Here is a 27,791-nt window from a genome sequence, read left to right on the forward strand (position 1 = left end):
ATTTAAAAAAACTCATGTGTTTTAGCTTAGCTTTAGCTGCAAAAAAACTAATGCGAGAGAAATATGCAACAGAATGAATGAAGCAATAAATGCCCAGGAAGGATATTTGCAAAGTGTTTCCTCTGGAGTAACAATGGTGGGTAAATAAATAAAAGCAAAGCTCCAGCTGTAATACCCAAGGTGGTGACGAAAAAAGAGAAAAAAGGTTTGACTTTAACACAAAATCAGAAGTCAGAGTCAGAGTAAACTGGCAGCTGGACGGCCAAGAACACCTGATCTGTCAGCCCAGCAGGAGAAACCCAACAAATGTCCACGAGATCCTTAGGTTTGCTTTACAAACCACTCCACATACTTTACGTAGAGTGATGTGTGAGGTCAACACACACAAAACTGCACTTTTATGCTCATTTCAAAGAACAGCAATCAGGATCATTAATCAAGCAGGAAGTTCAATCCTTCATAAACTCTGAAACTGCTGAACGCACAGATTCAGATTTTTGACACAGATTGAGGAAACCACAGATTAAACCTTTTGTATTTCTATTTGTGGAACAAAAACTATGGAACAGCTTTGTAATTTTCAAGTCTACATATTTATACTTATTTATATTTTATATTTATAAAATTTGGTTATCACATAATTTTCTTACATTGAACGAGAATAAGACCGAAATCATAGTCTTTGGTAGTCACACTCCGCTAGACCAGTTAGCTGATGCCCTAGGCCCTCTCGCTAGCCATCTCTCGCCCACTGTATGAAACCTCGGAGTGTTCCTGGATGGCTCTTTTAAACTTGAGAAACAGGTGTCCACTGTGGTAAAAAACAGCTTTTACCAGTTGTGTCAGATTTCCAAAGCAAAGCCGTTCCTTCCTTTAACCCTTTAAGACCTACCATAGAACCAAGTCCGCCAGAGCTTATATTATATTTTTACATGCTGTGGAGCCATTTTTGGGAGCATTTCAAGTTGCTATACATCAATACAACCATTATAGCCCAGATTTTAATAACATGTATGAATTAAGTGCATAGTAATTACATAAATTGCAAAAAAGTGCAATAAACTACAAAAAAATTTAAAATCGTTTTTGTTTTTTTAACATATATTTCTAGTTAGAGAAATTTAAGAGGCTTATCCCTCAAAACTGTAAATACAAAAAAGTTGCACAAAATAGTTTCCCACCACAGGAAATTTATTTTGAGTGTCTTCATAGTTTTATTTTTGAAATACACCAATTTTTATACACTGCAGGAAAAACAAAAATAAATATTATAGTGCAAATTTGCAAAAAAGCAGCATATGCATCAAAATAAACTATTTCCAGCAGTGCAATATGAGTCCTAAGCATCCCAGAAACGACACAGAAAGTCATAAAGTCAAACATAACTTTTAAAAACACCAGTATAGGCTCATTGAGGCCCTGACGGTAAAAAACTACATTTCCGCGAAAATGACGTCACTTCCGGTTTCGGGCAGGTCATGGTGGACATGCGATAGTTCGCTCTGACGTCGAATCCAATGTAGGAAGTGTTATAAACAGCTGATCGGATCGGCAAAGCGTGTTTCTGGAATATTATGTTTTTGTTGCTGCAAGTGCTTTTTATGCAGTTTTTGCAAAGCTATATGTGGAAGGAAACTGTGACCGAGGACAAGCTGATGGCATAAGATGTAAGTACAACTCCTCTGGTTTCATATGCAAAAAAAATTATTGCGCTAGCTCACGTGGTTGCAGAGCTACAGGGATTTAAAAATAGTTACGCAAAACAGAGCGTGCCCGCTCCGACCGGTTTTAAAGGGTTAAAGGACCTTGAAAAGCTTATCCACGCATTTATTACATCCAGATTGGACGACTGTAACTCCCTCTACTCGGGCCTCCAACACTCCTCTCTTTGCCGGCTTCAGTTAGTTCAAAATGCAGCTGCGCGTCTTTTAACAGGTACGAGAATCCATGAACACATCACTCCAATTTTAGCCAAACTACATTGGCTCCCTGTTAAATATTGTATAGATTTTAAAATTCTTTTGTTCACTTTTAATATTCTGAATAATTTAGCGCCCAGCTGTCTTTCTGAACTACTCCATTCATACAATCCCAACAGAGCACTTAGATCGTCCAACCACAGGCTCCTAGCACAACCTAGGACTCGAATGAAGTCGAGAGGTGACCGGGCCTTTGCATCCGTGGCACCTAGACTCTGGAATAACCTCCCTGTTCATATTCGTACAGCCGAGTCGATCCAGTCTTTTAAATCACGTCTTAAAACCGTTTTTTTTTAGTTTGGCTTTTGATTCTGTCTAGTTGGCTGGTCCAGCTTGTTGTGTTGTTTGTTGTCCTCTTTTATTGTTTGTTTTAACTGTCTCATGCTTTTACTGACTGTGAAGCACTATGGTCAACACTGTTGTTTTAATATGTGCTCTATAAATAAATTTTGATTTGATTTGATATTTATACACAGACTTTTCTTTGCCTTGTCTCTGTTTTTGTGCGTGACGCACATGGTAACTCAACAGTGGATTAATGAGTGCATACATCTTCCTACTCCAGGACTGAGTTGTTATTTTATGTCATGTAGATTGTGTCGATTGTGTTTGCGCATGTATGTGTGTATATATATCAGTATGTTTGTATTTTGGTTTGATGTACAGGGCTTTTGCAGGCCTACGGATCGATCATCATCATTAACGTCATGATGAGATGATGATGAGAGTCCCATCCTGACCTCCTTCCCTGTGCGCTCTGCAGTTTTCGCATGGAATAACTGGATCTCCATTTATAAAACGAGCAGTTTCCATTTCCAAGTCCAAAATCAGCTCATCAGGAGAGGAGCGAGACCAGGACCACAATCCTAATTTTTTGTATCTCCACTTTCTTAGCAAATTCTTTCATGTTATTCAGTTCACTCTGTGACAATTGTAGAGTTTAAAGGTTAGAGGTTAAATATTCTAGTCGTGCATGTGCGTGGTTTGGACACACGTTTTAAGCACATTTGTGTTTTTCTGTGTTTGTCACTTTGCTTTAATGGGCTCGTGGTTAAATAAACATTCCTGAAGTCTGGAAATCGTCTTTCCTTTTACCTTAACAGCCATGATCAGGCCACTCGGCACGTGTCTCATCTTGTCCACCACGCCGTACGCTCCTCGGCCGAGCTCGGAGATCTGCTCCAGGTCATCTGCCTTCACCTCGAAATTCTGCACAAATGGAGGACAAGTTCCAGTGGACGCCAAACCCACAGGGCGAGGAATCTCTCATGTCTCTTTTAAGCCATGCAAAAGTCTCCTCCACGATGCAGCGGGATTTTTTTTGTTTCCAATTGTTCAAACACAAGAAAAAAGAAATCTCTTTGACTCGTGGCCAACTCGAACAGAGAGCGAGCAGCCAGCCCTGCCAATGGAAAATTCCACTTATTTGAGGAGTTTAAAATAAATATTTTTACTGCCTGATGGGCAATAAAAAGCATTCCAGTCTAACCGCAATCAGAAGTGTTCAATTCAGCTGTAATGTTCATCGGGGCATTCTTTACAGCCAACAGAGCCGCGATTAAGCCAACCTATGTGGATCGACCAAAATTACACTGGGAGGAGGAAAAAAGTAAGAAGTTATGTAAGAGAGAAAAACAAGCATCAAACCCTGAATGGGATTAGGAAAGGTGGAAAAGAAGACAGTAAATGAGCCAAAGGAATAAAATTACCTTCTCTCCGATTGTTACACAAGCTTTTGAATCCAGATCTCTGGGGGGTCTGAAACACAAAAACATTTGGTTACATATGAGCAGGTTAAAGTGTTCTTTAGAGGACACGGCGCACATTTCAGGCACAAAACAGCAGAATTTATTCTTCTGCAAAAACAACTATGAAAAGGTGCTTCTGGCTTTCAATTCACTTCAATTTTATGTTATTTACTTAGCACCAAATCACAACAGCAGTCGCCTCAGAGTGCTTCGTATTGTAAGGTAAATGTCCTTTGCTTTGGGAGCAGCGATTAAAATTTGAAAAAGTCAGAATCTTGAAATAAATAACTGAGCTTTTGGTATTAAACCTAAAACTGAGTATTTTTACGATCTTGGTTTTGAGACAGGATGTAACAACCTGGCTTCAATTCAGTTTTATCTATACAGCACCAAATCACAACAACAGCCGCCAAAAGGTGCTTTATATTATAAGATAGGACCTACAATGATACATACAGGGAAAAACCCAACAATCATATGACCCCCTATGAGCAGCACTTTGGTGACAGTGGGAAGGAAAAACTCCCTTTTAACAGGAAGAAACCTCCAGCAGAACCAGGCTCAGAGAAGGAAGACAGGATAAAGACATGCTGTGGAAGAGAGCTCCACTTTTCAGGACTGGAAACTGCGTCTATCCTTTATACCACAGGTGTCGAACTCCAGGCCTCGAGGGCCGGTGTCCTGCAGGGTTTAGGCTACGTTCACTCTGCAGGTCTTGATGCTCAATCCTGATTTTTTGATCAAATCCGATTTTTTTGTCTGCTCGTTCACACTACAAATAAAATGCGACAGCAAACGCGCTCTAGTGTGAACGCTCAAAGCGGCCGCATGCGTCACACACAACGCGCTCTGTTTAGACCCAGACCAACAGTATTGTTTGACTGATGGACCTTAATATAAAGACTTCGGACTTTACGTTTCCCAATTTTTGCTTTAAGTTATTTTGTTATTTACATAATAATGTAAATAACCTAATAATGATCCTTATTGCTGTTTTAGAGGAGCGCTGCTTCAAAGGATAGCTGCAGATTTCTGTCAGAATCTGCAGATTATACAGAACAAATAAAATGTTCACGTTGTTTTCCCAACAGTTTCACTGACATCTACGCTGGATGGCCAGGAAGCGTTCGCGATGTCTTCTCGGGCGCTGATAATTGGCTCTGTCTTGTGTCGGTGACGTAAAAGACGGATTTAATGCGACTTGACCATCAAACAGCAGCTTTCTGAAGCATCGGATATGTATCGGATTCAGTACCACATACGAAAGTGACCCAGATCGGATTTGAAAATATCGGATTTGTGCCGTTCACACTGTCACACCATGATCGGATATGGGTCGCATAGGGTCAAAAAAATCGGATTTGATGCGCTTTCGCCTGCAGTGTGAACGTAGCCTTAGATGTGTCCTTGATCCAACACAGCTGATTTAAATTGCTAAATCTCCTCAACATGTCGTGAAGTTCTCCAGAGGCTGGCAATGAACTAATCTTTGATCCAGGTGTGTTGACACAGGGTGTTTTCTAAAACCTGCAGGAGTTCGACATCCCTGCTTTATACTATTCGCTTAACCTGTTTATACTACAGTGGAAAAAACAGAGTAAACAACTAATAACAAAACTATATAAAAATATTAGATTAATTAGAGATAGTAAATAAGATGCAATACACAAAATAAGAAATTAAAATAAGCAGAAAAATACTATACTGTTAAACAGATACTTTTGTAATTTAAAAACAATGAGAAGCACAGTTAAACACAATAATGCAGCCACAGTGTTTCTGACATTTCAACTACAAGTTGGCTCTGAACCAGAAACACCTCTGCAGCTGCAGGTTTCTTAATGAAGAGGACTCACTTTAAAAATACACTGAACACCAAGTTTTTTTTGTTTGTTGCAGAAAACCTGTTCTTATCAAAAGGCAGCTGCAGACTGAGCTTCATGTTATCAGAAATGTGGAGAAAGAGCTACAAACAGAGGCTTTTATTGTGGCGAGAACGTGCAGTTATCAGGGTAATTAAGACCAAACAAATGTACTCTTTCGTGTTCACGCGCTGCTTGAGGGCGTGGCTGACTGTAAAAGGGTGCTTACAGAGAAAGATGGTATTAGTGGGAGCGTAACTTCCTCCTCCTGTTTCCTGCTGCTGCACAGATTTTCATTTCACATATTCGGCCTTCTGACTTGATTTAAGAAAGGGTCAGACGTGCAAACCGGGATAAAGCATGCGTGCATGTTTCAGTAACATTCTGCAGAAATGACACTTACACTGAGCTGGTACTGGTAGCCTGCTCAAACGCCTCCCTGGGGAGCTTGAGCACCCGCTTCCTCTTACCTGAAAACAAACACAAAACAACACGAGAAGCTGTGAGAGTCAGTTTGAAATAAAACACACCAGGAGACGTCGTCAGAACCACTGACTACAACTGGGGAGTATTTGATACAGCTTGATGATTCAAGCCACACTGACCGCCAGCATTAATGGTACAAGTTAACTGTGGAGCTGCTCAGATACAACAGGGCAGCTGTGCATTTGCAGCTCTGCACCAACGAGGAGAAAGGAGGCCGAGGGAGACGGACACCGGGGAGTCTATTTCTGTCTCAGAACAGCAAAAGCTTTTTTTCCCCCCAAACTAATTGTTGACAAGCAAAACCTATCCATTATCTTCCAATTATCCAAAGTTAGGCTGCTGTGGCAGCAGGCTCAGCAGGGCGTTCTAGACGTCCTTGTCCCCAGCAGCACTTTGCAGTTCCTGCTGGCGTCTCCTCCCAGCTGGGCGTGCCCCAAACCACCTCAATTGGCTCTTTTAGACATGAAGGAGCAGCGGCTCTGCTCCGAGCTCCCTCAGCATGTCTGAGTGCCCTTACTCCGTCACCCCGGAGCTCGTCCTGCTCGTGCCTGCAACCCTATTCTTTTGGTGACTACCCGGAGCTCACAGGTTACAGGCTCTCATCACCACAGCAGTCCAGTACAAGCTCATTACTGCTGGCTCAGCAACAGTCCACCAGCCTGCCACCTCTCAGCCTTCTCAGCATTCCTGAAGATTCTGAGATGAAGTGATTTCAATGAATTTATCCTCAGTGGTCCCACCTGGAGGATGACCAACTTCATGAGAAATTTGGTTTTAATTCACTTAATGGACTGTTTGTTTGCATCACGTTTCACTTAGAGATTTTTGATTAATGAAATCTTTGTTGCACATGCGACACAGAGCTGAAGTGTGGAAGCAACAATTTATTCATCGTCTACCTGATCTGTCTGCCGGTGCAGAGGTTAGCTCCTTGAACTGGTTTGTGGGTTGCCAAGATGTGGGTTGAAACTACACAATCTGGCAACATTGTATATGTATTTGAGTTGTTCATAATAAAGTCTGAGAGTCATACAAATGACTACATTTTCCCTGCAATGACTGCAAAACTGTGAGATTGTCTTAAAACGTAAAACTTCTCTGTTCACAATACAAACAAATATCAAAGATCTGTGACATCAAACCAAGAGAAGAAGTCTTTCGACACTTCTAGAAGCAAAAAGCTCAAAATGACATTTTTGGTTGAATTACAGTAAATCACATATCTGCTGCAACTCCCTGTATTTGTGCAAACTTGTGTAACAGTGGAGTCTGAGTGAAGCTCACAGCAGACTCATGAGGATGGGTTCACTGGCAGTGGAGCGTACCCCAAGATGAAAGCATACTTAACTTCTTAACATAGCTCAGGATGAGAGATCATCATCCTCCTCGGCCTTTATTTTCCCCCCTTCGGCAACACCGGAGCGCTCGCTCTGCAAACCTGATTATGTGCATTTTTCTGTCCATTCAGCCGACGTGCAGCTGTCAAATCTCAACAACATTCACCTGCATATATCTGCACTCCAGGATGATCAACTGTTCAAACACAGATGACCTGATACTTCCACTGAAAAGCCAAAAACGCCCACTGACACGAAAGATCCCGCAGTTAGCACTCCCTGACCTGGGCTGGATCGATCTACACCGCGGTGCTTTACGTCTGCATTTTTCCATTTTCTGCTGATACAGCATCTTATCCGTTCTCACGCTTGGAGGCAGTGGGTGAATCCAGATCCTAACTGACACTGAGACACAAGAAGCCGAAGGAGAAAATGAGATCTGGGAGCCCAGGTGTGCTTGCTCCATGTGGAGATGCTACGCTGACAGTTTAACGGCCAGACGCCTCGGTAATGAGCGCACTCGAGCGTGTCGATGCTCTCCTCGTCTGCAGGTAGCAACTGGCTCCAACCTCCTCAGACTGGCTCAGCAGCTTAGCCCAGACAGAGTTTGCTCATCGTCAGATTCATTTCCTGACGGGTCTTAGGGGGAAGAAATGGATAGATATTGTGCCTCTGCTCACCCCCATCAGCCTGCTCTACAAAAAGCAAAACCATGCAGTTTGCACCCACATGCAGGTCTGACCTTTGGTATGAGACACCTGCAGCTCAAAACAAATGAGAGGAAACCCTGGTGTCTGTGCATGTTCAACGGGCCAGGAAGTGACCCACTAATATCCACATTTGCATGTCTGAAAATAAGTCAGAAAGTTTGCTCTACAATTTCACATCATACAGAGTAAATTGTCGGGTAAATTTGACCACAATAAAAACCAAATATGGGTCAGATTACTGTCGAGTCCCAGTAATGAAAATAACCTGCGGTGAATAAACATTAACAGGAGCTGAAGTTTAGCTCGTTGTTTCCAGCTGTCGTGTGGGTCCTGCTGCAAACACACATTTATGTGCAGTCACTAAACACACTCACACTGCTGTAAGCTAATGAACTATGACAAATTCCTGATACGTGAACGCTGGACTGATCCGACAGGCGAGCAGTCGCACGCAGAAAAGTCTCAAATCTGCCGTTAAACCGTTTGTTAACAGTCAGTTTAGTTTTTTTATTTCATTATAATTTATAACTGGTAACAGAGTGAGTGCCTGAAATGAATGAATGCACTGTATGAACGTGTGAAAGAAGCACTAAGAAGCACTTAGAGCAGCGGTCCCCAACCCCCGGGGCCGCGAGAGTTGAGGCTCAGGTGTGAAATGTATAGTTTTCAGGGTTTTTATCGGTTTTCAGCGTTATGTTGTTATCGTTTTTATCGTTAACTCGGTTTTCCTGGGTCTTTTTATGTGTGTTATGAATAAATCTTCTTTTTTTCAGTACCGGTACTAGTTTTATTTTGTTGTATTTATCCGCGACACCTTAAACGCCGGTCGGTGAAAATTTTGACGGGCATAAACCGGCCCGTGGCGCAAAAAAGGTTGGAGACCGCTGACTAAATAAGTAACTACAGCTCCATAATAGATAGCTGTAGTTACTGACAGATCATCGTCTCATTTTAGAGCCTCTTCATCACCTTCACCTTAAAAGAAAAATAACAAGACTTGTAATTGACCACTCGTTAGCCAATGAATGTGTGGTTTCACAACACAAACCCTCCATTTTCAAATATTTTCAGAATGGACTTTTTTTTTTTTAATGAACCAAAATGAGTAACTGGAACCGGAAACTGGGCAGGAAACGACCAGAAGCCTTTTTGCAACCACAGCAATCAGATAGAACGCAGCTTTGATGCACTTCCACGCAGGCTTCCTTTTTCTGACCCCGAAGCTACGTCCACGTTTTATTCTGTCCTTGCGATAAACACGTGTGTCTGTACTGTTGTTCTTCATCTGGGCTGTGAGTTTCATCAAACTGACAAAACAACAGCTGTTTGAGCTCAACATGTCATTTCAGTTTGTTCTTTATTAATCTAAAGACACTTTTGCTCTTTTTTTTTTTTTGCTCAGTGTGTATGGACACATTTCTATGTGGCAACAGGTAGTCTATAATGCACATTACACACATGCACACTCAATAATTACACAGCCATGTATCCAACAGGCTATATCATGTGCAGACAGCATCCTGGAGGATGAAATAAGGAATCGTCCTTGTCCTGTTTCTTTATCATGAACATGTGGAGAGCACAGACATGTCTGTAGATCTTGCATAATTCCTTCCTTCCTGTACTCGTAATGATTTTTGGTTGTTTTCACTCATAGTGATTTACACCCACATGTGTATCGGAAATGCTGAAGAAAGCCACGTGCTGTATGCATAACAGCGAGTGCTGAAATTCTTATTAATAGTCTAATGACAAAGTTAGCACATTTTATTGTAAGTGGCTGCGGTCAGAAAGCAACACTGTGCAGCTCCCAAAGACACAGTCGTCGTTCACACTTCTGGCATGTTGAAAGTCATATGTGAATGAGACGTGCACGGACTGGTTAAGGTTTCTTAAACAGTCAAACTATCACAGAAAAATGGCCACGGTGCTCATTTAGCCACAAAATGACCCGCTCTCATTCCCACAGAGTCAAACACAGCTGCCGATCTGCAGGCCCCGCTGCAGCACGATTAGGCTACGTTCACTCTGCAGGTCTTAATGCTCAATTCCAATTTTTTGATCAAATCCGATTGTTTTGTCTGCTCGTTCACACTACAAATAAAATGCGACAGCAAACGCGCTCTAGTGTGAACGCTCAAAGCGGCCGCATGCGCAAAAGAAGACGTCACACACAACGCGCTCTGTTTAGACCCAGAGCAACAGTATTGTTTGACTGATGGCCCTTAATATAAAGACTTCGGACTTTACGTTTCCCAATTTTTGCTTTAAGTTATTTTGTTATTTACATAATAATGTAAATAACCTAATAATGATCCTTATTGCTGTTTTAGAGGAGCGCTGCTTCAAAGGATAGTTGCAGATTTCTGTCAGAATCTGCAGATTATACAGTACAAATAAAATGTTCATGTTTCTCCAACGTTGTCTTCCCAACAGTTTCACCGGATGGCCAGGAAGCGTTCGCGATGTCTTCTCCGGAGCTGATAATTGGCGTCTGTCTTGTGTCAGTGACGTAAAAGACGGATTTAATGCGACTCGACCGTTCACACAGCAGCTTTCTAAAACATCGGATATGTATCGGATTCAGTACCACATATGAAAGTGACCCAAATTGGATTTGAAAATATCGGATTTGTGCCGTTCACACTGTCACACCATGATCGGATATGGGTCAAAAAAAAGTCGGATTTGATGCGCTTTCGCCTGCAGTGTGAACGTAGCCTTAGATGCATAGGAAGATCTGCTCAGCGTGATATTATGACACATGGGTTAACCGTTCTTCATGTTGTGAATGGACACATTTAACTCAAACCACAACCTCTTCACAAAGTTGACCCTTGAGTTTTGGCCCCAAAACCAAACTCAGCTGTTAGTGAAAGCAAAAGTAGATAAGCAAGTGAAAATGAAAGTAAACGGTGGCTGAAACAGGAAAAGAAGAGCGGTCTGAGTTCACCGTCTTGTGATTTATCTCTGCCACATCCCATAATATGTCCTTCTAAACAAGTTTCAAACCTGACAATGATGTTTACAGATAAACCTAAAAAAAAAAAACACCTTTTATTGATGATTCTTATCATAAGGTGCTGCCAAATTTTACATATGGTGACTGATATTGTGGGACCTTATGTAATGTATGTGCTTAATTTAACCATTGCTCAGAATACACTGCTGCTGCTTATCGCCCACATTTGGGGGCAAAATTCAACCCCAATCTTAAAATACAAACTTAAGATCCTAAATTTGAACACGTTCCTTTAGACCCTCAGAGACAACAGACAGAACAATTAAGAAAGTGGGTGAAGCTGCAGTTTTTCTGTGTGTATAACTCGGCAGAGACAGAGCTCATTCGAATGTATTGCAAAAAACTGTCATTAATAAATTTATGAGGACACAAAAGCATGAAGGCTGCTTGTCAAAGGGTAATCAAACCACAGCGTTTGCAGCCAGGCAGTCATGTTGGATCTGCTTGCGTACTTCCCTGTGAATGGATGGATGGATTGGAGCAGCTGATGCGCGCTCAAAGGTAACATTTAAGGAAACCACAGAGTCTGCTGCCCTTTGATGTCGTGACATGTTATTTAAAGGAAAACTCAAGGTGTGGCTCTTCAAAAAGCTGACGAGCACTGCCAGAGCAATTACTCGGATTTCTCACATTGCTATCCTGAGATAAAACACACACACAAGTGACTGTGAGCGGATCTGTAATTTAAAAAATAATAAATAAAAAAGCTTAAGTCAGATCAAACACACAAACACACTCCTGTGTACCCACATTTTGTCCTAACAGGGTGTGATGCCGCTGTGCTATGCGGCCCTCCACCGGTGGCCTCTTGCTGCCGGCCTCCTGGTCTCCACTTTCCAAAGATGCTTTGTTACACCAAAATGTCACTTTGAGCCCCTCCTACGTGCATTTACACAGACAACAATAGCAACTGGAAACCAGCACTGTGCTAACAACTCACGCTGAAGACCAGAAAACACTCATAGAGATGACACCTGCACGGAGTCTGCACAACACACAAGCAACAACCTTGTAGAGACACACTTAAGTATGTTTTCAATGTGCGTTAACAAGTCTGGTGGGTCTCTGGCAGCCAAGACAGCTTCAGGAAATACTTCATTCCTGGCAGGAATTTTAGGTATTAGTCAAAGAATTCTTGGTTAAAAGCTTCAAATGAGTTCCACTCCTGAAAAAAAACACAGCCAGTGTGTTTCAGTAGCTTTTAGCACACCAGGAGACAATTATGTTTTATTAAAGTAGTTTATCACATTAGCAACTAAACAAATCCCCCTTTTCCCCCAAATACTTGCATAGATAATTACAGGAATGTTGCACAATCCCCATAAACAATTCGTATCAATGGTGCTGTGAAGTGAACTGCAGTTTAGTATAAAGTTAGTATCCTCTGCTTTTATGATATTCCTCTGTATCTAATGTATATTTCCAACAGCAGACAGACCAGTGTACTGTACACCTGAGTATCAGCAAAATAACAACAACTGTACCTGTATATTAACTGTATAGCCAAAACTACAGCTAGCTGGCTAACCGTTCCCTTAGCAGCCACTCCAAATGTTAGCTTCAAATCTCTGCTTTGTTACAGTCTATGAACTGTTTGATATTACACTGAGATAAGTATCAGAGTTTTGGAAAGCTAGTCAGCTACCATTCCCCCATATATGATTTTGTTTGTGATATGTTAGCAAGTAAGATATAAATAGTGAGCTAACTGCAACTTAGCTAAGCTACAGAAACAGCTAATGGGTAGTTCATAACGATTAAGCAAGTGGACAGATAAGCCCTGGAATAAATTAGGGGATTTCTTCCCTTCACAAAAGTATTTTACTTAATGGGATAGCGTGCACATTACCTTAAGATCAGATAGAAGAAAGACAGCTTAGGAGGGTATTTGACCCAAAAAACAAACAATCCTTTTAGGAATCAAATAGTAGCCTAAATCGTCATTCAGTCAAACAGGCTTCATTAGATAAAACACTTTTATTCTGGCTTATGTTAGCTAAACTTGTCTGCAACATCCATTGATGCTTATCACAGCAGCTACCTGGCTAATCTTAGCCTTCCTCCTTGGCAGCAAAACACTGCCTGAAATAATGAGGACTGCATTTACTGGATATATTGTAAAACATGCCTTAGTTTATTCACCTGATAAGAAACATAGCACAGGCAAGATACCAAGATACCAAAGATGCTCCCACTGGGGGGGAGGGGGGGTTTCTAACAGAGACCACATGCTTATTATGGATATGGTTATACAGCACAAGCTATTGTAGAATAAGTTAAGTGTCAATCACATGCCTAGAGACCTGGTGCCAACAATCTGGAAACAACCAGTCTACCAGTCAATTGCTAGTGTGCAAGGTTGCAAGGAGACAGACAGTGTCACAACTTTTAACAACTTTGGTTGTTAACAAATGGACAGCGACTTGTCTGCAAATGCTCAAACACCTGTACTGCACCTGTTTGATGCAAACTGAAAAAGAAGAATGTCTGCCTTAAAAGTAAAAGTTCCACCTTTGTAAATATGTTACAATATTAGCACAACCTTTCCTTTGAAGGGGAACATTCTACCCTTCCAACTTTAAAGTTACACTACATCTCAGAGAGTAAATGGCGAGTGTTTCCAGACGCGTTGGCATCTTCTACACAAATGGTAGGCAACCAAACGAATCACACTGAGATTTGTGGTGATTTCACCTGGCAACAGCCAGAAACCTCCAGTAACCAATCACCAGCCGGTTAGGAAAAAACTAAAACTAAAAAACTACCGGTTTCCGGGAGGTCACCAACCAGTCTCGAGGCCTGTATGACGGAGATCTTAATAAACTGTGCTCAGAAAGGAGGAACAGATAAAAATACAACAGAGGAAAATCCTAAATTTATTCCTGTTATAATGTAACAAATACATCAATTAATGAAGCATATTCACAAATTCAGTCCTTTTATAGAAGCTCAGATTTACCAGCTTTTGCACTGCGCTCACAGCACCATAAAAATAAACATGTAATTTCTCTTTGACTTGCTTTAACACATCAGTCCATTGATGAAGATCCAGAGATCCCTCCATGTCTACATTTTACCAGAATATACAATGTTTACAGCAGTATATTGTAAAGAAACTACAAAAAAAAATACAGCATTAAAGCATGAATGAATCAAACCATCCACTTGACAACTGCCACTGTTTTTTCTCCATCTTAACATCAGCTGGCATACTAAAACAGCATTCAAAGAGAGTGCTGCCTGGACAAGGCCAAAAGATGTTTAAGGAGATAAAGTGATATTTATATGATGGAGAGATTTGAGATGCCAAAGCACGACTGCTAATTTGCCACAAATGCTTCTCGCTAGCTGACTGGAATGACTACAAAAACTCCACTTCCTGCTGTTACAGTAACTTCACACTGAGTGCAACACAAACAATGAAAGCTGACAGGACATGGACCATTTCATTTCAATAGTTTAACGCTGTTTTTAATTATTATTACTTGCAAAAGATTTGTGAATGCAAATTTAAACCTGACAGGAAGAAAAGATACAATCATACACAACACTAGTGTTTCCCTTTAGGAGAAATGGGTGGATTCTATCACTGTTCAAAAAAGATGCAACATGATAAACAATCAGTTTAAGCACTAAACACAGTCAAAGAAACCACAGCAGAACAGAAGTAATGAGTTCATATTTAACTTTTGCGTAAAAGGCCAAGAGCACTTTTTAACATAGTATTCTCTATAGGTGAGGACAAGAACCGGGAATAACAACAACTCATCCGTGCTTCTCAGCCTGATGGAACTTGAATTGGATTTAAAAGGTAACCTGGTAACAAACAAATAAAAACACAACCTCTGTAGCGGAAGTAACGACAAGTTCCACATTAAGAGAAAGGAAAGATTAGCACTGTTGTATGCATTAAGCAGACCTGGAAGTTTGTCAGATGATTGACCTCAGTGTCAGGACAAAAGCCTCACTGTGTGATCACACTGAAGCGACAGCATCCTTTTTCCTCCACAAGTGAAAAATGCTTCTGCCTTACAGCAGCAAGGAGATCATGAGACAAGAGACAACATGTTCCTCAAAGCCAGGAGACAGCGTAATTCTCCACACTTTTGCGGGAATATTAACATGCATGGCATATTCCAGCAAAATCAGTGGCAACATGCAGCAGGGCCAACATGAACAATAAGGGCAGTAGGTGCAAAATGCATCTAAAGCAGTGCTTTAGATGCATTTTGAGGGCTGCACAGCTCAAAATCTGCTGCAACTCTGATGAGAAATGACAAGAAGAGAGGAGCAAACAGAGGTGTAGGAAAGAAGCAGAGAGGAGGTGGTGGAGGGTTGGAGGGCCAGAGCATTATGTAATCTCTGTGGCTGGAAGGAAAATGCACAAGCTTGGCTTTGTAACAAAATACAAGACCACATCCTTAAATTATGCTTCAAGTAAGGATGTTATAGCGCCAAAAATTGACAATCAGCAATTTCACAATTTGTGCTACGTTCTTCAGTAAAAGGACAAATCAGGGAAATGAATTTAAACGAGGGACCTGCTCATTGGCAAGTCTCTCGTTTAAATTTACATCTACCAGAAGAGATTCAGACGCTTCTCGTCACACTGCAACTTTTTATACCCCATCGTTTAAGGGCCACGCCTTGATATCTTGGTTATGCAACGTAACCCCAGATTCTATGAGTCCAGGCTACCTAACAGTTTACAAATGCTAACACAAAAAAGAAATGCTAACACAATGAAAACGCTACGTTACATGGTACACAATAGCATTTCCCAAATTACCTGCATCATGACAGCTAAAGTCTCTGCTAGCCAATGCTAGCTAAGTTTAGGTTGCACTACAAAGTAGCCCTCAACAGGTCAGTGTTCACTGGCTTCAGATCAGATTTGAAAGTTTACACATACTCCACACAGCTTTGGCATTCATGCAGACAGTTAACGGTAATGCTAACATTACACACATTAAGTGCTACCTCCTAAAACATTGGATATTGCAATAAAAAATAAAGAGCTTATTTGGTTCACATCCGAAGGCGAGCCAAGCAAGCAGCGTTTCCTATAAAACAGCTCACTTTGCAGTGGACTTTGGGCTTTCTAACTATGCAGACCTTTTACACACACTAGAAAACTTTAGCACTCAAGCAAAAACTTTATACATACAGTCCATTTTATTCCAGGTTAAAGAGCAAATTGCTGCAAAGCGAGAGCTACCACTACCACAGACAGACGATGTAAAGCTAAACCAAAAATCCATGTTAAGGGAAAGTTAAAGGCTTAAAAGCCAGCATGGAAACTAATACAGAATTTGGATTGAAAGGAGGAAACAACTCAAATTTATCAGATCTGAATGCCTCAAAGCTACTTTCTTCCTGCTTTGATGCAGAGTCCTGGTAATTCATTGACTTTGGTGCCGACTTGTGCAAACTACTATATTTCAGTTTGATAGGTAGTGCAGTGGAATTATAACATAGCACAGCATGAGAAACTAAAGTGCTTATACCTCAAGACTGCCCGTCAGTAAAGTACTTGCATAAAAAGGCATTTCAAAGCACACAAGGAAGTGTAGTGAGCAAGCTACAACTATTCTTTCTTCAGATTATGTTACATAACTGACATGCACAACTCCTTTTATTCTTGCTGAGCTCAATATCAAACTTGAACACTGTGGTAGTGGCAGTGTGGGTTAATTAAAAACAGCACTACATATCATTCCCGGTGATTCGCAGCACATGAGCTCAAGTATGCAGTGAAATGCCAGAGGGAGGCCACGGGAGATGAGCGCCTGCACGGAGACACTCCTTGTTCCCACTGAAACCGGCGAGAACAAGGAAGGTGAGTAATTAGATATAACACACGCAATTATCTCCTTCTCAAGAAGTGACGGTGACAAGAGAAGAGCCGAGGGAGACAATGCTTCCAGTTTCTGCCCCACCCAGCATGAGCATGCAACCAGCCTTGCATGTCATGCATGACAGTTTGAGAGCAAGAAAAAAGGAAATAATGCAGAGAAGAATGTTTGCAGGAAAGACAGTGCTGCAGAAACAGAGGCAGAGTGCATACAGAAAGCCTCAATGTGTGAGGGCCTGAGGGCTAATGAGCCCGGATGACGGTGGGAACGCATGGTGCCAGCTGCTAACCCACACATGCACTCCGACTGGAATTCCAACAATCCCAAGAGTTCCTCAATGGAATTCCACAGAGCCAGAGGAAGAGAGATCAATCGCAGAGGGAGGGAGGAAGCAAACAACAAATACTGACACAAGGACAGTAAAAGACAGTAACACAGAGGGGAGGGCGGCTGGTGGCTGGTTTGAAAATAACTCCAGCCAGAGCCACTTGGCTGTTTGTCCCCCCTCCGACCGCTCTGGCAGTTTGTGAGATACTCTACACTTCCAAAGATTGCAGCTCCTTTAGGTTACAGCTGTTGGAACCTCCTTTGGGAATCATGTCGTCACTGGCTCCTGCTACACTTCCTTTGCACTCAGCTCAACCTGAATGATTCGCAGAAAGCGGGGTGTCGACTTCAGGTCACTTCAGAGCACAAATGCTGTTTCAACAGGATGAAACCAGGTCAAATACCTGGGAACAAGACTGCAAGGCCTCCCAAGCACCTAAAGGCTTAAATACGTGGGGACATCAAAGATCTTGCTGGCTTAAACACTTCGCTTTGTGTCTACTTGGCTGGCTAACTGACTGGTTTGCCAATAGAGTTGTCCCATGGGGTCAAACTAGCATCACAAGTTTAGATAAAAAACATTTAAAGCTTCTCTTAGACGACTGGAAAGAAAAGCGAGTGGACTTCAAGTCTGTTGAGGACTTTTCACCTCTCATCCGAGAAGCTTCTTTGTCCCTTTAATGGGTCGTTGACCCACTATCGATCAGGTGTGAGTCATTATCAGCCAAGATTTCAGGTGAAACCATTGTGAGACCTCGCCTCACCCCATCATGTGACCTATTGAGGTCAACTGAGGCAAGATGTGAGCGGGCGTTAAGGCGCCTGGGATCTCAAAACTGGATCGTAGGTGGATTGTATGAGAGGTGAAGCATCTTTAAGAAACTTAAATTAGTTCAGTTGCTTTTCTTTCCAAGCGCATTAGATTACCATGACCTGGATGACTGGCATCTTCCTAGTGCTATTTTTTATTTTGTTACTCAACAAGTTGGAGAATATTTTCACGTGAACAACTACAGACGACATGAATTCAACGTATATCAAAAAATAGAGAAATTACTGACGTAGTTGGGAACCAACATCCTGGACAATCCAGGGGCAAAACCAACCTGTCTCTGAAAAATAAATGTGCATGTGGATAGATATTCAGTAATTAATTACTGGGCTATTTTTCAAACCAGTAATGACAAACGTATAAGCAAGCATTCAAAACAGCCACAGAAAAGAAAAAAAAATCACAATTTCTCGAAGTGCTTGTTTTTTTCCACCTTCAAATTCAGTCTAGGGACTAAAATATTATGTAAAACACTGCGCCTCCCTCGAGATACTGTCTAAAAATGTAAATAACATGAGGTTTGAATCCTTTTACTGATCTACAGCCCAGCTTTTTTTAAAATCAAGCACTTTTCAGAGTCAAAGTCAAAGCAGCTACATTTTTACAGCAATTCCAAAGTGACTCAAGTCTGACAGGCTACATGACAAATACGGCTATTTTAATAATGTACCCACCAGCGGGGAAGCGTGTTGACTGCCTCTTGTACTCATAATGGTCAACAAATAGGTCTTCACCTCCAGAACACTTAAAAAGACTGAGTCACCGATGCGGCATGAACTATAATTTCTGCATCCATACAGTTAATATGGGAGACCGTGTCCTTGCATTAAGCGTCCTTGTAAGATAAACCGAAATTAACATCTTTGACCTGTTTTAGATTCCATATGGCTGTTTGTGTTGCTCCTGTAACTGACCAATCACAATGTTTTGATGTTAAAGCTTTGCAAATTGAGGGAAAATACTAAAATAGGACATGTAATGTGTTGAGATAAAGCCACATAAAGAGAAGACCATGGGGAGGTCAAATAAATGACAAACTCTGGGAGTAAATCTGAAGTTATTTAAGTTTTGCCACATTAACTATGGATTAAAATACTTTTCAGGTTGGCCTTTCTTTGTAGCCAACACACCGGTAGACACATTTCTGCAATGTGCATCTTTATCACTCCCAAGGTGCCAAGCTGTGACAGAATGAAAACCTGATTGGACAGTTACATTGATGGCCCTGGAGCCATCAATAACAATATGAAAATATCAAACTTTGCCCTGTGATGCCAAGGAAATGTATTCGTCCATCCCAAGTCAAAATTCGATCCACGGCCGGAGCCGGAACATGTGGAATGAACAGGCAAACAACTCTGATGGAATTGGTTACATTTAGTTACTCATCAATTCAAAAAAGAAAAGAAAAATTACTTTTGCAAAAACGGTAATTAGATTACCGTTACTTTCCCGTAGGAACGCTGCGTTACTGCGTTACTAAAACCGTGATTTATTTGCGAGAATGTCTCATGACAGTGACGTAAGCGAGTGCGACGTTCGTGAAAACAGCTGTGTGCAGATCAACAATGGATCATATATCGAGTGCAGAGAGAGTATGAGCGTGCAGCGTTTAAAGCGTGGAAGTACTGACCTTACTTTGAGTTTGATTCCATAAAAAGTGACAAAAACATTAGTGTCCGTTGTGCGTGGGAAGAAAACTTCTTTTTACACCGAAAAAACTCCCTAAACTTCCGAGCAAGCACCGAGTAGCTACGACGTAATGGGAAACTCACAGAGAAACTCGCGGATTCTTCCACTGACCGCTGCACACCTGCACCAGGGTAACCCTCCGCCTACCCCACTCCTGCTTTACAGGTGAAAATAGAGCAACAGGACCGCTAGTCTTTGACTTTATTTATTTTCTGCTGTGTTTTACTTGCATCTATTTGAAAGACTGAGTGTAAACACAAAAAATATTTTATTTTATGTGCTGGAATGTGCAGAAAATAAGTTTAAATATTAAACAAATTTCTTCCAGTCAGAGAATGTTGTATATAATTTAATGTTTGCTTGATGCATAAAGTTAAAAGATTAAAACTAATAAAACAAGTTTTAAAAAGAGACTTTTCCATTTGATTACATTTTGTATGATGGATTATGTAGAAAAAGTAGAATTGGGCTGAAAGATCTATCACTTTATCACCTATTCAGGTTGTAAATCGTGTTTTTAAAAAGTAACTAAGTAACTAATTACTTTTGAAAATAAGTAATCAGTAAAGTCATTGGATTACTTTTTGGGAAAGTAATCAGTAATTAGTTACTGATTACTTTTTTCAAGTAACTTCACCAACACTGGTTGAGACTGTCCTCAGTAAAATATGATGATTAAACGTGCAAAAAGAACCAAACGAGCAAAGGAAAAACATGTTATAACTGTGATTATCTAAATGTTTTGTTAAATCCAGCCACCAACTGTATGTGCACAAACATGTAACCAAACATAACCCGGCTGAAATTGTCCTTTTTGTGTGCCGAGGTGCTAACTGCAACCGGTGATGGGACGTTTTATTCAACACAAGTGCTTAAAAAAATTAATGGATAAAAGCTGTTGACTTCTGGGTAATGTCAGCATGAAGAGTACCTTCAGACTGAACTCATACAATTTATACAGGTTTTAAATTCTAGGCAGAGAAAATAGCTGCCAGTAAAACCACTTTTCTACATTGTCGTCTAAACGAGGAGCGAAATGCTGGAGAATAATTAAATTGTCTTCAGGCAGACGTTCGGCATTCAAATCCAGACAGTCACACATCGCCTCGCCGAAGGGGCGAAAGGATGATTTCAAATGCATGGTGCTTAGTGTTTTATGGAGCTGGCATGTAAGCAGGAGGACTGATCATCAATCTTCATATATTTTTCAGGCAATTCTAAATTTAGCAGCACGGACAGAAGAGCTGCAGGTTGGAGTCAAAAAGCCCACGGGTAAACATGCAGCAATCACAAGGAGTACATTAACATCTGCATCCATCTGCACTCGGTTTATTTGCCTTCACTATCTTACAATGCAGAGCTGTGTAATGAGATCCTCGCCCTCATTCTCATCTCGCCTCAGCAAGAAAATCTCAAAGCCTGCTTCCATTGAGACATTTTCTGCACAGCACACACACTCTGGAATATCTCATTATTCTCTACACAACAGGGCTGGAATAAAAAGGAATGATTTGTTGTCTGGATCCAGTGGATCATCTGAACAATGCTCTGAACAACTCTACTGTAACTGCAAGAGGGGGGGAAAAAGCCACTACAGAACTGGAAGCAGACCAACAATCAGTCCGTCGAAACAGCAAATTTAGTATCCGCGCAGCTGAAAACGCAGCCTCCATTTGCATGACAAACGGGACGTTTGTGCAAGGGGTGCGAGGGCCGGCCGGGGCTGCAGGCGGGACACGAGCAGGGAGGGCCGTCACTGTGCACAGCGCACAGCAGTCAGGGTAAAAACCTTGTTGGGCAACATTCAAGTAGAAGCAGCAGCAAGACTTTTAGCCATGTCAGAACAGAAGGAGAGGCAGCTCAAACCTCATCACAATCTCTTCTTCAGTCAACGTTCGTTTTTCTTAAAACGTCTGACTGACCAACATTTAAGAACACGAGTCGTTTCTCTTGGGGAGATGAAACATTTGAATATTCACCTCCCCTAATCATTTGAATCCAGTCTAGAATGCATATGTGAGCAATTTCTGAGCCCCTCCCAGGCAATAATTACAGCTGAAATTACCTCCTGTTTTCCTGCGAAGCTGCCGCTCTCGCTGTAATTTAAATCCCATCCGGAGCCACGTCCTTACATTTCACAGTAAATCTTTCAGTGTTTAGAGAGAGGGGAGACATTTGCTGTGGTAATGTGGGCTCCAGGTAGGCCTTAATGTTCTCTTCAAGTCTCATTTGTTATTCATTAAAAGCATAGAGGAACATACATTGCATATGAGTGTAGTTCACATATTACTAATGGAAACTAAAGAGAAATGGTTACATAGTTACCTTGATGATACACATCAGTATGTAAAATGAATAACACAGACTCCGGTTCACTTCTGGGGTTCCACAAGGTTCAGCACTGGGCCCCTTTTAACTCTTCATATTGTACACAGATGGCATGTGTTAAAATTCACTTTATTTTCTGCTGACACTAACTTATGTTGCTCTGGTAAAAGGTCTGGAACAGCTGCGGAATAAAGTGGAAAGGGAACTGAAAGTTTTAAAGAAACTGTGTGGCATTACTAAAATGTATCAACCCAACACATGGAATAGGGCTGTGCCATATCAAACCATCCACAATAATACTGGTATAATATTTAGCTTGAGTTGAACTCGTGTGACAGGAAGAACAAGCTGTGGATGGAAACTACTGAACACCTGAAGTTATATGAGAGGTCAAAAAGCAACTGGTTAAAAAACTCGGCCCAAGATACGACATCTCAGGTGGAAAGTATAAAATATTTCAATTTTATTATCTCGAGTTAATTTAGCAAGCAGTTGCTTTCTACTTTTACTTAAAATGTCCAGAGAAAACACTACCCAGGGTAGGGCTGTGCGATATGACCAAAATCTCATATCCTGATATAAGACATCGATCGTCCCGTAACGATATAAATCACAAAAATGTAACATTTTCTGTAAATTCTGTGAATCTCGTGCAGCTCGACTTGCGGGAAGTGTTTCCAGCTGCGCGTCAGGTAGCTGGAGTCGAGTTTTTTAACCGATGCATTAAATGATACATTTTTAGACATAAGTTGTAACGGCCGCCGTTTTCTTTGTGAGTATTTATTACACGGCGTGCTGCGGGGAAAAGCCTGTTCTAACGTTTGAGTCTAAGGTTTATTTTTTAGCACCTGACGGCTCTTTTTTACTTCTCATCCGTAAATAATCTGCTCTTTCAGGTGATTCAGCTTATTTTGAAAAGTCTCAACAGGATCTTGAGCTTTATTGTGAAAGGTTTATGTGGAACATAAACAAGCGGACACACGATGGTGTTACCGTCGTTGTTGCTAACGACAACGCATAAAAACAGTCGCTTGTCCGTCAGTAGTGTGGTTATATTAAATATAAGAGAAAGAGAGAACTTTAAGAAATTAATATACCATCAAAATGGTGAAAAAATATTGCCGTAGGCAGTTAATTTTGCGACACCACGAAACAAACGATAGACGTTTTTATATCGTCGTCCGATATATATTGTTATATCGAACAGCCCTAACCCAGGGTACTTGGCTCTACTTTTTCTGCTGCTGGCACATTGGGTAGTTTATCATACTGATGTGTCTGCTGTGACGACCCCTGACAGTCACTGGTTGAAAATTCCCTTTAACTTAGTTTGCACTCATAACTGTTGGTTCCTGTGCGCTTCAGTTACCTCTATATCGTCATAAATGGCATTACTACAAATTCTCTTGAAATATCACAACATAAATTATGAGGCTATTGATAGCAAGTAATATTTAGTACCAATAAACGCAACACTGTGATGAATAATGATGAAATATAGTTCATGAAAATAGACTTTTTGGGTGTGATAACCAACCATAAATTATGTTGCAAAGCGTGCACATTTACTTCATAGATATTTTTCAATGATTTCTTGCATGCGTGCATATGCACTCCTGCAACAGACAGAATATAAACCTATGAGAAAATGCTGGATTCTCCTGTTTACATAGCAGGTCAGAAAATTCAATGAGCACCTCTGAACTCAGTATTTTGTCTGTTCAAGTCAAAATATTTGTTGGCTCCAACATCTCTGGTATGAGAATTTGCTTTCACTAGAAATCAGAGCCGTAACAATTATGAAAACCCAAAGATAACCAGCGTACTATGATGTACGACAAAGTAAATTATATTTACTATATATATTTTTTCCAAAGGTCTACATAACTGCTATAGTTGACTTATTACTGCTCTATATTACCCTAGTGTACAAAGCTGCAATAAACAAAATGTATTCTAGGTAAAAGGCCTTTTATTTCATATTAAAATGTATTTTTTTCTCATCATTTCCTGATGTATTCATGTCTGAACAGATTTTTACCACAGTAGTTGGTGGAGCTATTTTTAACTCTTTTATACACAGCTCGGTAATTTCCTCGGTCTATAAAAGATCACGTTTTGTAATCTGTTTTAATCTAATCACATATGTGACACAGCATGTAAAAAGCCAAGAAGAACATGAAGAAGAAAGAGGCGCACTTTCCAACATTTCCAAAATCTGTTTTCTTAACTCCACTTTCTGCAAATATCTCTCAGAATTTGGTCTGAAAATGTAGCTTGAGGAACAGCTTTTGATGCATAAAATGCAAATACACAGCGCACCGCTGCAGCATGAGGTGAAAATACTCGCTCAGCGCAACCATAGACACACACACACACACACACACACACACACCTGGGGGCGCGACCTGGCCAGCCAGCCAGCAAAATGTGCCCCCGTTAACAATGCTGCCAACTTTCCCGTCTTTAGCCTGTGGCAATAACACCGTGTGCTCTGTGATCAGCCGAAGGGTTCTTGCAAACCTCAGTGGAGTTTTTAATCAGAAGTTTAATCATTTACAAATGTACTACGAGAGCGTATTTATCTATTAGTATTGATACTAATCCACAGAAAGTCAGAGAAACAGCACATCTTTTTAATTTGTTTTGGTTTTTTGTTTGAATTTCATTTAAATAATCGGTCTGAGGCTAGTTTTTACTGTTTTGATGTTTACTGTTTCACACTAAAGGAGAAATATTTGCAGGTCCAAGATGTCAGAAGCCTTGAGCAGATGTTATAATGACTTGTCATCGTGCAGACATCAGTAAATATATTTACATACTGAGAAAAGCTGCAGAGCGATCACCCGATCATCTCTCAGCTGAAAGGTGACCAAGTGGATGTCATTTTAAATCAAAGACGAGATCTTAACTGGGCCTACATCCCCTTTTCGTGCGACTGCACGTGTGCAGTTTTCTGCTTCTACCGACGTCAGTGGATGACAACAGAAACCGACTTCTGCTCTCAGGAAAGTCCCAAACCAACTCATTCATCTACAAAACATAAATAAAAGGTGTTGCATTATTCACCGCGTGATAAGCTGGCTGCAACAAGACAGTTCCTCCGTGTGGGTGGACACTCAACTGGAGCAGATAAACAGGATCTGACCATTAGGGGGGCTCTTGCTCTCTCCTACCTGTTCACCTCCTGTGCAGCCTCTCGGTGCGTGCATGTGTGTTAGAGAGAGAATGCTGCATGTTGTGCAACAAACCAGCCTCGCTTTGCACTTCTTGGAAATCACGGTGAGGGGAGTTTGGGAGAGAAAAAAGGCCCGAGCTGCTCTCACTGCAGCTGTTTGGCTCTTCCACTGCGAGCTCCATTCACTGATGATCTTAAAGAGGCTGCAGGGGGGAGGCTGAGCACAGCTCCTCCTCCACCTCCTGCTGCTGCAAGGTGGTGAAGTTGGGTCAAAAGTGTGACAGGCATGCAGGGGGGGGGGGAAAAAGCTGCACATCGGTGGACACCCAGGGGTTTGACACATATCCAGTTGCTGGACAGAAGCAGCAGCTGACACACTTTGCAAAGCCCAGAGAGCGCGCCCTGTTCCTGAACCCTCCACCGTCGCTTTGCCATCAGTTTGTTGCATTTTCTCTCCTCACGACCTGAAATTAATTTGCAGCCTACAAACACACAAACTTGTCCACTGACAGCTGCAGGTTGTCACGTCATGCCACCCCCCCACCACCCCCTCCCCTATGCACCAAACCACAAATTTAGAGCCCTGCACGCGACAAGGCTTTCACGATTTACCCCGAAAAGCGTGCACGCGCCACGCGTCAACTCGTGCAGAGTTTCTAATAAAGACCGTCTATCTCGTGACTATTAAGGCGCCCCGTGCTCCACATCCCCGCCTGTGCGCTGCTAATAGCGCCAGTACGAGTGAGTCCACACAGCATCGTCTTACCAGGAACTGTGCAAAGGGGAAGATCTCAAACAGGAAATGCAACTGACCCTTCTTAGCCGTCTAACTTTAAAATGCACCGGCCGTTCTCGACCTGCAGCGGTGCACGTTGCAGCTCGTGCAGCCGTGATTGCATATCGCTAGTTTTGCACACATCGGTTTCATATTCTTACCTCCCTTCGGCTGAGACATTTCCCCTTTGCTTTGATGAGGGGGAGGGGAAGCACAAAAGACTTTGCCTTCTTTCTCACTCCCTCCCTCCATCGCCCTCGCACTGGAGCTTCAGCGGCTCGCTTTCTGCAACAAAGATGCAAAAACACAAGCCTCGATCTTCATGCACTTGGAGCCTTTTCGCGTCCGAAGCGTGCGCGTCCGTGCGCAGGGCGCCGGGACGGATGCACGGCCGTCGGGAAATCAGGTAATTCTGCAAACGCACTGCAAAGAATTCTCCGCAGCACTTACATGATGGGCCAAGGCTGGCAGCTGAAAGCTCCTAACTTGGATCAGTGTGAGCCCCTGCGAGAGAACGTTCTTCCTGCTTGGGCCGCGGAGGCTTGTGGGAAATGTAGTGAGCGCTGCGGCGTTTTATTTTCGAAAGCGCAAAGACGCTGAAGTTTGTAACGTATCCTAAAAAAGAGTGGGTGTGGGTTTCGTCTGTGCACGCACCCGGGGAACACCGACTGTTATATTCATTCCTGGTGGGTTTTGTACATTTTCAGCATCGATTTCATGATGCAATAGTTTGTAAAACACATAAAAAATCTTGCACCAGCTAAGAAATCTGCACATTCTGTAATAAATTCAATCTGTATTCGTTCAAAAGTCACTCTCAGCTTCTTTTCTTATTATTCTATATTATCCTTAAAGATATTAGAGAGTGAACCCCTAAGAGAGCTCTTGGCAACAGCAAGGAGGAAGAACTCCCTTTTAACAGGAAGAGACTTCCATTAGATTCAGACTCATGCAGGGGCGATGCGCTGTGACCTTTGTGGGGTTTTTGCTTTCTGATATAAAGCCCCTTCAGGTAACTGTTGTTGTGATTTGCCACTTAATAAATAAAACTGAATTGACTGGAGACAAATTAGAGTTTAGATGTGTGCTGAGGAGGGATCGTGGATACAATGGACAAGGGATTTTAAAGATGAAGCTGCCAGGAAAAGAATGAGGATCACGGATGTAGTGAAGGAGGGTGGGATGGAGACAGGAGATCCACTGTGGCGACCCCCAATAGGGAACATCCGAAGGAAGAATTATGATTGAAATTGGTTCAATGTTTTTTTTAATTAGCTGATTAAATCACACCACGGCTCAAAGTCAGCACAGAGAAAGCAAAAACAGTCTGTGGGAGAAAGGTGAGTGTGGCAGGTCAGTAAGGTTTAAACCCGTGGCGCTCAGGGATTACTCGAGCCTGCGCTGATTTCTTTATTTGAGACTGAGCGAGTTTAATATGAGCAACGAGGAAAGTACAAAAGTTCAAGCGCTGATTATGCAGCAGAATTATTGCTGCATTATTATTACTGTTTCATTTCTGTGCAGCTTTCTGCTGTTGAGCTCTGTGCATCACTTTATTATTTATAGAATTATCATCTGAAGAGTCAGCAGTGATGTCAGTGCAGTGAAAAGGAAAAAAATATAAATTTACATAAAAGGAAACTTGATCAAATGAATCGCA

The 27,791-nt window shown here is 41.6% G+C and overlaps 1 protein-coding gene across 3 annotated transcripts in view; it reads right to left on the minus strand.

Annotated features, from left to right (window-relative positions):
• The window catches only part of map2k6 (mitogen-activated protein kinase kinase 6), a 48,556-nt gene extending 21,902 nt beyond the window's left edge, over positions 1-26,654 (minus strand). Inside the window, exons 1-5 of one of the 3 annotated variants that reach the window (XM_087844942.1) lie at positions 26,582-26,654; positions 26,293-26,416; positions 5,993-6,059; positions 3,689-3,737; positions 3,075-3,188 (exon numbers count right to left, since the gene is read on the minus strand). In XM_087844942.1, the coding sequence (XP_087701068.1) occupies positions 3,075-3,188; positions 3,689-3,737; positions 5,993-6,059; positions 26,293-26,383 (321 nt within the window). In that variant the 5' untranslated portion in view covers positions 26,384-26,416; positions 26,582-26,654. Of the gene's footprint in view, positions 1-3,074; positions 3,189-3,688; positions 3,738-5,992; positions 6,060-26,292 lie in introns of all 3 variants that reach the window. The other 2 variants (XM_087844943.1, XM_087844944.1) reach the window with 2 other exon arrangements.
• Between the last annotated feature and the right edge of the window lie 1,137 nt (positions 26,655-27,791).

Source organism: Neolamprologus brichardi, chromosome 8 (assembly GCF_056152115.1).
Source record: "Neolamprologus brichardi isolate AB-2024 chromosome 8, ASM5615211v1, whole genome shotgun sequence".
In the NCBI taxonomy this organism is placed as follows: domain Eukaryota; kingdom Metazoa; phylum Chordata; class Actinopteri; order Cichliformes; family Cichlidae; genus Neolamprologus; species Neolamprologus brichardi.